General features: G+C 42.8%; 2 protein-coding genes across 2 annotated transcripts in view; one reads left to right on the top strand and one right to left on the bottom strand.

Moving 5' to 3' along the window:
• Nucleotides 1-1,157, top strand: part of LOC120991881 (zinc finger protein 84-like) — a 67,872-nt gene extending 66,715 nt beyond the window's left edge. Inside the window, exon 2 of the mRNA XM_040420624.1 lies at nucleotides 706-1,157. Coding sequence (XP_040276558.1) covers nucleotides 706-1,157 — 452 coding nt within the window. The remainder of the gene's footprint in view (nucleotides 1-705) is intronic.
• LOC120992034 (zinc finger protein 84-like) overlaps nucleotides 1-12,271 on the bottom strand; it is a 124,544-nt gene that overhangs the window by 98,667 nt on the left and 13,606 nt on the right. The gene's annotated exons all lie outside the window — the stretch shown is intronic.

The following is a 12,271-nucleotide window of genomic DNA, read 5'->3' as shown; positions in this document are numbered from 1 at the left end:
CCAGACATGGTCAGGCTTTTAATTTTTTTTAGTTTTGTTAAGTCATTATTTACTGTATATTATAAAAGTCATGACCTGGTGTAAACTAGAATCCTGGACTTTGTCAGGAAGTTATAGCAAGCTTTGTAAGGCTGGGATCACAAGTGCAGTTTTTTTGGCCAAAGTTAGGAATGGATTCCAGCTGAATGAACACTTCTCCTTCCTGCTGGATCAACTTCCAGCCTAAATGGAATGTAATAAGTTTGTCTACTCTGTAGTATGCAAAAAATAAAACTTTAAAACAAATTTTTATTTTTATCTTAACAGAAAATCCCAGTAAGAAATGTGAAAATGTCATGTTACTACTAGATGAAGATATCTTGCAGCGCTCTTCAGGAGAAAACCTCATTACCCTTAATGTACATCCAAGACTTCACAGGACAGATCTATCATATAATCCTAATTATGAGGAACCTTCTCCTGAACAATCACAGATTGTTGCCGCAAGTACAAGTCAGAAAAGTATTCATTGTGGTAAAGAATCCACAAACAGCTCAGGACTTTCTACACACCGAAGACGTCACAAAAGAGGGAAAATGTATTTATGTTCAGAATGTGGGAAATGTTTTACAGATAAATCACATCTTGTTACACATGAGAGAATTCACACAGGAGAGAAACCATATTCCTGTTTAGAATGTGGGAAATGTTTTACACGGAAATCAGATCTTGTTAAACATGAGAGATATCACACAGGAGAGAAACCATATTCATGTTCAGAATGTGGAAAATGTTTTACAGATAAATCACATCTTGTTATACATGAAAGAATTCACACAGGAGAGAAACCATATTCATGTTCAGAATGTGGGAAATGTTTTACACATAAATGCACTCTTGTTACACATAAGAGATGTCACACTGGGGAAAAGCCGTATTCATGTTCAGAATGTGGGAAACATTTTACACAGAAATCCAATCTTGTTAAACATAAGAGGAATCACACAGGAGTGAAGCCATATTTGTGTTCCGAATGTGGGAAATATTTTACACAGAAATCACATCTTGTCATACACCAGAGAATTCACACTGGGGAAAAGCCGTATTCATGTTCCGAATGTGAGAAATGTTTTTCTGATAAATCAAGTCTTCTACAACATAAGAGGAATCACACATGACATCATGTGTGTGAACTGCGCTCTATAAGTGAGGTAGAGAACTTTATGTTTAGGTAAAGCCCAGACGGGCAGATGTTTCTTTTGTTCTTGCTTATGTTTGTGATTGTGCTGAAGTGCTAAAATATTGCACAGTTTGGACACTAAATCCGTTGTCTGATGAGACGTCTGTGATTGCGACCCCCTGAGAGAGAGCGATCCCTTACAATTGGTGGAGGATGCGGGTAATGTCCATGCAAAAAAGGACAACTGGCAAGTGTCCATGCTAAAAGGCGCACAATGAAGTGTTGCTAGGGGCAACGACATGACGGAAAGAGCAGGTGCTGCTGAATGCTGCTAGTCCAGACACTGGTGCTGTTTGGCATGAAATTGAGTTGGACATTTAAAGGGCCGGAAGCCCAATGTCTAAATAAAGCTGCTGCTTTGTTACCGCGTGGGAGTTAAAGGGCCGAAAGCCTGTTTGTCCGGTGAAAGCTGCTGCTCTTGTTATTCTTGACATTTCTGCTGTGTTGCAAGTGAAGCTTGCTGAAATTTAAAGGGCTAGAAGCCCAAGTTGCAGAAACTATGTTGCTACAGGACTGTCGGTTGCTATGGGGTGGATGGAGGATCTCGCCGAGCAGCTGAGGCAGGCTGACCTTTGTAACGGACTATGGCTCTGTTCAGTGGTAGCTTTTGAAATGTGAGAGCCTGGAAGTGGAATTTCTGTGGTTTTGGCAGCTGTGGAGCGGAGAAAGTGCTTCAAATTGGGCAGCTGGAGAATCTGAGGAAAAGCCTTCAGCAGAGTGTGAGACTCCAGTGGGAACTGCGACTTGTGAACTTGATGTTGCACATATGTTCATGCCTGATGGAATCTTGGGCCGTGATTTCCCGTTGTTCTGGGAGTTGTGGGGAAAAGGAGACACTTCTGCAAAAAGCGACGAAACGCCTGCAGAACTTGTACCTGTCCCTTTAAATGAAGGTGAAAGGGAGATACACAATATACACAATGGTTTAGGTGAAGTGACCATTGAAAACAATGGTGCAGATAAGGTGCAAAGTTAAATAGTTACACAGTTAAAACGGTTGAAAAAAAGAAACACATCCATCAAGTTCAATCAAGCGATAGGTGGGGGCGCGAATCCCAGAAGGAAGTGAGACTCAGATTTCTACATGTTTTCATAAGCATTAATGTTGTTTACTTTTAAGAATTTATCTAAACCCTTTATAAAACTGTCCACTGTTCCTGCTGTGAACACGTCCTAAGGAGTCTATTCCACAGATTCACAGCTCTCACAGTAAAGAAGCTTTGACGCTTCTGGAGACTGAGCTTTTTCTTCCCCAGTCGGAGGCAGTGCCCCCTTGTCTTTTGAGGGCATTTTACATGGAACAGCTTTTCACCGTATTTTTTGTACGGCCCATTTATATACTTGTACAGGTTAATCATGTCGTCCCTTAGACGTCTCTTCTCAAAGTAAAAATAAATTCAATTCTTTAAATTTTTCTTCATAACTAAGACCCTCCATGCCCCTTATCAGTTTAGTCGCTCTCCTCTGCACATTTTCCAGCTGCAGCGCGTCCTTTTCTATGGACTGGTGCACAGAACTGAACTGAATATTCCAGATGAGGCCGCACCAACGCTTTGTAAAGTGGTAATAATACATCCCTGCCCTGCAAGTCCATGCCTTGTTTAATGCATGACAATATCCTGGTGGCCTTAGAAGCAGCTGATTGACATTGTATGCTGTAATTTAATCTACCATCTACAAGGACACCCAAATCCTTCTCTATAAGTGACTCTCCCAGTGTTACCTCCCCCAGGACATATGGAGCACAGAGATTATTACTACCAAGATGTAGAACTTTACATTTGTCCACATTGAACCTCATTTGCCAAGTTGATGCCAAATCATTTAGAGTGTCCCAGTCAGTTTGTAGTTTATGGACATCTTCCATAGACTGTACAGCACTACACAGCTTAGTGTCATCTGCAAAAATAGAAATGGTGCTATTAATTCCGTCCTCGATATCATTAATAAATAAATTAAATAACAGAGGACCCAGTACTGAACTTTGGGTTACCACTTATAACCTGGGGCCATTCTGAATAGGAATCATTGACCACAACTCTCTGGACACGGTCCTTCAGCCAGTTCTCAATCCAATTACAGACTATACTTTCCAAGCCTACAGACCTTACATTACCTATTAAATGTCTATGAGGGACAGTATCAAAAGTCTTTGCAAAATCCAGAAACCCTACATCCACAGCCGACCCTCTGTCCTGGCTTCTACTCACCTCTGTCCAGGCTACTACTCACCTCACTATATCCACAGCCACCCCTCTGTCCAGGCTATTACTTACCTCACTACATCCACAGCCGCCCCTCTGTCCAGGCTACTACTCGCCTCACTACATCCACAGCCACCCCTCTGTCCAAGCTACTACTCCCCTCACTACATCCACAGCCACCCCTCTGTCCAGGCTACTACTCACCTCACTATATCCACAGCCACCCCTCTGTCCAGGCTATTACTTACCTCACTACATCCACAGCCGCCCCTCTGTCCAGGCTACTACTCGCCTCACTACATCCACAGCCACCCCTCTGTCCAAGCTACTACTCCCCTCACTACATCCACAGCCGCCCCTCTGTCCAGGCTACTACTCGCCTCACTACATCCACAGCCACCCCTCTGTCCAGGCTACTACTCCCCTCACTACATCCACAGCCACCCCTCTGTCCAGGCTACTACTCCCCTCACTACATCCACAGCCACCCCTCTGTCCAGGCTACTACTCCCCTCACTACATCCACAGCCACCCCTCTGTCCAGGCTACTACTCGCCTCACTACATCCACAGCCGTCCCTCTGTCCAGGCTTCTACTCGCCTCACTACATCCACAGCCGCCCCTCAGTCCGGGCTACTACTCGCCTCACTACATCCACAGCCGCCCCTCTGTCCAGGCTTCTACTCACCTCACTATATCCACAGCCGCCCCTCTGTCCAGGCTTCTACTCACCTCACTATATCCACAGCCGCCCCTCTGTCCAGGCTTCTACTTACCTCACTACAACCACAGCCGCCCCTCTGTCCAGGATTCTACTCACTTCACTACATTCACAGCCGCCCCTCTGTCCAGGCTACTACTCGCCTCACTACATCCACAGCCGTCCCTCTGTCCAGGATTCTACTCACCTCACTACATCCACAGCCGCCCCTCTGTCCAGGCTTCTACTCACCTCACTATATCCACAGCCGCCCCTCTGTCCAGGCTACTACTTACCTCACTACATCCACAGCCGCCCCTCTGTCCAGGCTTCTACTCGCCTCACTACATACACAGCCGCCCCTCTGCCCAGGCTACTACTTACCTCACTACATCCACAGCCCCCCCTCTGTCCAGGCTACTACTCACCTCCTCATAAAAACAAATCAGGTTAGTCTGACAACTTCTGTCCTTGGTAAACCCATGCTTGTTATCTCTTATAATATTATTTACAGTCATATACTCCTGTATATGGTCCCTTAAAAGTCCTTCAAACATTTTTCCCACAACAGAAGTTCAACTAACTGGTTTATTATTACCTGTGAAGGACCTAGATCCTTTTTTGAATATGGGCACCACGTTTGCCTTGCGCCAATCAGTTGGCACTGTACCAGTACCTAGAGAATCTTTAAAAATTATTAACAGGGGCACAGCAATGACCAAACTGAGCTCTTTAAGCACCCTTGGGTGTAATCCATCTGGACCCGGAGCCTTGTTCACATTTACCCTATTTAACTTGTCTTGGACCATATGTACAGTTAGCCAATTGAGTATATTACTGGATGTACTAACAGCCCCGGCGCCACAGATGTCAGCTCCTTTCTCTTTTGTATATACAGAGCTAAAAACTATTTAGTAACTCTGCCTTTTCCTTATCTTCAGTGACTACCCCCCCCCCCCCTTTACCATTTTTAAGTGGACCTACCTGCTCAGACCTAGGTTTTTAGCATTTATATTTGTAAAGAATTTTTGGGATTTGTTTTGCTCTCTTTTGCTACCTGCTGTTCGTTTAGTATTTTTGCAAATTTTATCTCCTTTTTACAGATTTTATTAAGCCCTTTGTAATCTTAAAACGCTACAGCTGACCCCTCAGATTTGTATTTTTAAAATGCCCTTTTTTTGTCTTTTATCGCCCTTTTTAGGGTACTTTCACACTAGCGTTTTTCTTTTCTGGTACTGAGTTCCGTCTTAGGGGCTCAATACCGGAAAATAACTGATCAGTTTTATCCCCATGCATTCTGAATGGAGAGAAATCCGTTCAGGATGCATCAGGATGTCTTCAGTTCAGTCACTGAACGTTTTTTGGATGGAGAAAATACCGTAGCATGCTGCGGATTTTTCTCCGGCCAAAATGATATTGAGATGTATTCATACCGGATCCGTTAGAAAGAGTCCCGTCGTTTGCCGCATTGACTGTTCCAGATTTTCAGTCTGCACCTGCACAAGGATATAGGAGGAGCTGGTGGCGCAGCTTCCGGTTTATCTCTTCATTCCAGCCTGCGAGGGAGAAGGGAGCGCGTCATTGAAGGTGAGTATAAAGTTTTTTCTTTTTTGAACAATGAGAAAATAAAATATAAGCAGCTCCTATGTACTTATACATAGGAGCTGTATGTTATAAGTAAATAGTAGATGATAGGAGTAGTAATCCTTGGTACTGCTACTCCTAGCATCCACTATGTACTTATACCACCTGCGGTTCCTATGTACTTTTGCATAGGAACCTCAGGTGGTATAAGTGCATAGTGGATGATAGGACTAGTAGTCCTTGGTACTGCTACTCCTAGCATCCACTATGTACTTATACTACCTGCAGTTCCTAAGTACTTTTGCATAGGGGCCGCAGGTGGTATAAGTGCATAGTGGATGATAAGAGTAGTAGTCCTTGGTACTGCTACTCCTAGCATCCACTATGTAATTATACCACCTGCAGTTCCTATGTACTTTTGCATAGGGACCATAGGTGGTATAAGTGCATAGTGGATGATAGAATTAGTAGTCTTATCTTAAAAATGTTGAACACCACTCTTATTATTTTTTTCTAATGTAGCCCAATAAAAATAAAAAAATCACAAAAAAAGTGGAAGGTTGCCTGCCCTACCGCAAGACAGCCTGCCCATCTTCCTTCCCACAAGCCAGCCTGCCCGCCATCTTGGGACGTCCATAATTTATCAGAATGTCCAGTAAGTAATATTTTCGTGGGTCTTCTGTTGTATTATGTAAAGTTCAAATCTAAATAGTTTTTTTTGTTTCTACAGGCACATCTTATTCAAGTAAGGCCGGGAGATCTCCTCCTACATGACGTCGGCGATATGATACGGTATGTCAAGTTGGGAAGCATTCCCGAGTGTAATATTCTGACAGTATTGTAAAATTTTTTTTTTTTTCGCAGTCATCATCTAGGGAGGAGATGCTTCCTGGCCAAGCAACGACAGGAGAGGAGGAAGTTGGGGGTGTAGGACAGCAAGTGGTATTTTTTTTGTTTTTTCGCTCATAGATATGTTAGTGTATGTTCGTAAAAAAAAATTTGCGTGTGTGTTTTATTACAGTCATCTCGTCCCATTGACTCCGAGAGAGGTCGTCGAGCCTCAGCCAGAGGAAGTCGGGGAGCACACGGCGGTTGTGGTCATGTGAGTATTTTCAAACAAAGTCTTTTTAATTCCAAATGTTTAAAACATTATGTTAAAAAGTTTTTTTTTTTTTAGGGTTCTCGAGGCTTCACCAGAACGGATGAGGAGGACGTCAGCGGTTTTTGGATAGATAACGACCTCCTCATCCAGATGGTGGAGGACCGACCACCATTGTGGGACCACACAGATCGCCGATACGCAGACCATCGCGCAACCCGGCCCCTCTGGCTACAGATTTGTGAGGCAATTGTACCATAATTGGTACGACCTCAATGAAAGTCAACGGGATGAGTGCCATAAGTATATTGTATTTTATTTGTATATAGCATACACGTCTGCTTTATTTATCAAAAGTGATTTTACGTCTGGTAAAAGTGGGTCACTGCCACTGATAGTTCACAACAATATATTTTTTGTTGTTGTTGTGGCAGGTTCAATCAAATAGTAAACCATTTTTGATATAAAAAAAGATCATGTATTTTAAAGACTAATTTCCTTTTTTATGTTTTTCTTGGTGCCAGGGACGACAATTTTGGTGCAGTGGCGGTCAATGAGGGACCGCTTCAAGAAGGACTTCAGCGAGGAGGTTAAGTGCCCGAGTGGGTCTGGAGGAACCCACAAGTGGCCGTACCATTATGCGGCCGCATTGGGGTTCCTAAGAAGAACCCTAGAGCTGCAAAGGTAAAATATAATGTTTATACAAATTATGAATTATGATCTCCAATGTATGTGTGTGGCCCAGGTAGACTGTAATTTGGCACTCTGTCCGGGACATCCATATAGTATTTGGTGGAGTAGAGATGAGCGAAGCGTGCTTCAGATGATATATCTGAAGTTGCTTAAAAAAAAAATCATATTGTACATAGACACTTCTCTGTAAACTAAATAAAAAAATGTTTATGTTACTTTCCATGTAGCATCCCAAGTCCCTTTGCTCGCCTCTATCCAGAGGTTCTCTAATTGCTAATTCATTTTTTTTCTTTGCTTTACAGAACATCAAGCAGTACTCGGGTGTCCGAGGCTCCTCGTGAAGTCCCACTGAAGAGCCGCCCACCGCGGGTCCCTCTCGTTCTGCTCAAGCAGCTAGTCAGGACCTCAATGTTCACCTACCTTTGCCCTCTGGCAACGATGGCTACATTAGCACCGCTATTTGAGGCCCTCATGCATCGCCAGAGGACCGGTAGGAGCCGTCAGGCAGACTACGAAGATCTCACAAGGCTCGTTTACGAATCCTTGATGGGATCCACCAATAGAGTTGTCGCTTTGGAGGACAATGTGCGACGTCTGTAGGAGGGGGCGGTGCTGACATCGCAGATGGGTCCGGTGCATCACTATGGTTATCGTTGCTCCCCGTGATGAAACGGTTTATGCCCGACCAGCTGTTTGAGGCCAGAAGACAAGTGGACAGCGTCTTGTGGCAAGTGCAACACTGCCCCAGACCTATCCCCTGTCCATGCTACTGTCCTATCCCCCATCCCAACCTCCACATCCCTTCCCAAACTAGAAGAGGCCTGACATAATTTCCCAGCGCTGGTGGAGCGACACAATTATTTGTTGCTCCTCCAGCTTGAAGAAAAATAAATATATGAAACAAGACTCAATGTATAACATAGTAACATAGTATATAAGGCCGAAAAAAGACATTTGTCCATCCAGTTCGACCTGTCATCCTGCAAGTTGATCCAGAGGAAGGCAAAAAAAAAACTGTGAGGTACAAGCCAATTTTCCCCACTTAAGGGTGAAAAAATTCCTTCTAAGGCAATCAGAATAACTCCCTGGATCAACCTCTCTCAATAATAGCAATAACCTGTAATATTATTACACTCCAGAAACACATCCAGTCCCCTCTCGAATTCTTTTATTGTACTCACCATCACCACCTCCTCAGGCAGAGAGTTCCATAGTCTCACTGCTTTTACCGTAAAGAATCCTTTTCTATATTTGTGTACAAACCTTCTTTTCTCCAGACGCAGAGGATGTCTTCTCGTCACAGTCCTGGGGATAAATAGATGATGGGAGAGATCTCTGGACTGACCCCTGATAAATTCATACATAGTAATTACATCTCCCCTTAGTCGTCTTTTTTTCTAAAAGTGAATAACCCTAATCTTTCAGGGTACTGTAGTTGCCCCATTCCAGTTATTACTTTAGTTGCCCTCCTCTGAACCCTCTCCAGCTCTGCTATGTCTGCCTTGTTCACTGGAGCCCAGAACTGTGCACAGTACTCCATGTGTGGCCTGACTAGCGATTTGTAAAGTGGTAGGACTATGTTCTCATCACGGGCATCTATGCCCCTTTTGATGCAACCCATTATCTTACTGGCCTTGGCAGCAGCTGCCTGAAACTTGTTTTTACTGCTTAGTTTGCTGTTTATTAAAATTTTAGGTCCTTTTCCATGTCAGTGTTACCCAGTGTTTTACGATTTAGTATGTACGGGTGATTTGCATTATTCCTTCCCATGTGCATAACCTTACATTTGTTAGTGTTAAACCTCATCTGCCACTTATCTGCCCAAGCCTCTAATCTATCCAGATCCATCTGTAGCAGTATAGTGTCCTCTTCAGTGTTAATTACTTTACACAGTTTAGTGTCATCTGCGAAAATTTATATTTTACTGTGCAAGCCTTCTACAAGATCATTAATAAATATATTGAAGAGAATAGGGCCCAGTACTGACCCCTGAGGTACTCCGCTAGTGACAGTGACCCAATCTGAGTGTGTACCATTAATAATCACCCTCTGTTTTCTATCATTGAGCCAGTTACTTACCCACATACAGACGTTTTCTCCCAGTCCGAGCATTCTCATTTTATATACTAACCTTTTATGCGGTACAGTGTCAAATGCTTTGGAGAAGTCCAGATATACGACATCCATTAATTCGCCGCTTTCAAGTCTAGAACTTACCTCCTCATAAAAACTGATTAAATTAGTTTGACATGACCGATCCCTCATAAAGTCATGCTGATATATTGCTTGTTTTCATTGAGATCCTCCAAGATAGCATCTCTTAGAAAACCTTCAAACAGTTTACCCACAACAGATGTTAAACTTGCCGGCCTATAGTTTCCGGGGTCTGTTTTTTCACCCTTTTTGAATATTGGCACCACATTTGCAATGCGCCAATCCTGTGGGACATTCCCTGTCAGTATAGAGTCTGTAAATATCAGAAATAAGGGTCTGGCTATGACATTACATAATTCTCTTTGGATACGGGTGTGTATGCCACCTGGCCCTGGCGATTTGTTTATTTTAATCTTTTTAAGTCGCTGTTGTACTTCTTCCTGGGTCAGACCAGACAGGACACTTTTAATGGGGAATTAACTTTTACATTCTACATTTCATCTGACAGTTTATTTTACTCAGTGAATACAGTGGAGAAAAAAATATTTAACAGCTTTGCTTTCTCCTTGTCGCTCTCTGCAACTCCCCCCTCATTGCTCTGTAGAGGGCCGACACCTTCAGATTTATTTATATAATTGAAGAACATTCTAGGGTTAGTTTTGCTCTCTTTGGCAATTAATTTCTCGGTCTCTAGTTTGGCGGCTTTTATTCGTTTTTTACATATTCAATTTTTTTCCTTATAGTTTTTCTGTGCTTCCGTGCTACCCTCCTGTTTTAGTGATTTAAATGCTTTCTTTTTGTCATTTATTGCCTTCTTTACAGTTCTATTTATCCACATTGGTTTTTTCTTGTTCTTTAACCTTTTATTCCCATAAGGTATGTACAAACCGGATTCCCAAGAAGTTGGGACACTATACAAATCGTGAATAAAAACTGAATACAATGATGTGGAGGTGCCAACTTCTAATATTTTATTCAGAATAGAACATAAATCACGGAACAAAAGTTTAAACTGAGAAAATGTACCATTTTAAGGGAAAAATATGTTGAATCAGAATTTCATGGTGTCAACAAATCCCCAAAAAGTTGGGACAAGGCCATTTTCTCCACTGTGTGGCATCTCCCCTTCTTCTTACAACACTCAACAGACGTCTGGGGACCGAGGAGACCAGTTTCTCAAGTTTAGAAATAGGAATGCTCTCCCATTCTTGTCTAATACAGGCCTCTAACTGTTCAATCGTCTATGGCCTTCTTTGTTGCACCTTCCTCTTTATGATGCGCCAAATGTTCTCTATAGGTGAAAGATCTGGACTGCAGACTGGCCATTTCAGTACCCGGATCCTTCTCCTACGCAGCCATGATGTTGTGATTGATGCAGAATGTGGTCTGGCATTATCTTGTTGAAAAATGCAGGGTCTTCCCTGAAAGAGATGACGTCTGGATGGGAACATATGTTGTTCTAGAACCTGAATATATTTTTCTGCATTGATGGTGCCTTTCCAGACATGCAAGCTGCCCATGCCACACGCACTCATGCAACCCCATACCATCAGAGATGCAGGCTTCTGAACTGAGCGTTGATAACAACTTGGGTTGTCCTTGTCCTCTTTGGTCCGGATGACATGGCGTCCCAGATTTCCAAAAAGAACTTCGAATTGTGACTCGTCTGACCACAGAACAGTCTTCCATTTTGCCACACTCCATTTTAAATGATCCATGGCCCAGTGAAAACGCCTGAGCTTGTGGATCTTGCTTAGAAATGGCTTCTTCTTTGCACTGTAGAGTTTCAGCTGGCAACGGCGGATGGCACGGTGGATTGTGTTCACTGACAATGGTTTCTGGAAGTATTCCTGAGCCCATTCTGTGATTTCCTTTACAGTAGCATTCCTGTTTGTGGTGCAGTGTCGTTTAAGGGCCTGGAGATCACGGGCATCCAGTATGGTTTTACGGCCTTGACCCTTACGCACAGAGATTGTTCCAGATTCTCTGAATCTTCGGATGATGTTATCCACAGTTGATGATGATAGATGCAAAGTCTTTGCAATTTTTCGCTGGGTAACACCTTTCTATAATTGCTCCACTATCTTTCTGCGCAACATTGTGGGAATTGGTGATCCTCTACCCATCTTGGCTTCTGAGAGACACTGCCACTCTGAGAAGCTCTTTTTATACCCAATCATGTTGCCAATTGACCTAATTAGTGTTAATTGGTCTTCCAGCTCTTCGTTATGCTCAAATTTACTTTTTCCAGCCTCTTATTGCTACTTGTCCCAACTTTTTGGGGATTTGTTGACACAGTGAAAATTGGAATCAACGTATTTTTCCTTTAAAATTATACATTTACTCGGATTAAACGTTTGATCTGTCATCTACATCCTATTACAAATAAAATATTGACATTTGCCATCTCCACATCATTGCATTCAGTTTTTATTCACAATTTGTTTAGTGTCCCAACTTTTTTGGAATCCGGTTTGTACCTCTCACAATTAGATTTTAGGATGCTTTTAAAAATATCCCATTTTGTGGCTGTATTTTTTTTTTGAGGACTTTGTCCCAGTTAGCTAGGCCTCTTAGTTGGCTAAAGTTAGCTTTTTTGAAGTTTGGTATTTTTGTTC

This window comes from Bufo bufo, chromosome 2 (assembly GCF_905171765.1).
Source record: "Bufo bufo chromosome 2, aBufBuf1.1, whole genome shotgun sequence".
NCBI classification, from domain to species: domain Eukaryota; kingdom Metazoa; phylum Chordata; class Amphibia; order Anura; family Bufonidae; genus Bufo; species Bufo bufo.
This window is presented reverse-complemented; position numbering and strand designations above follow the sequence as displayed.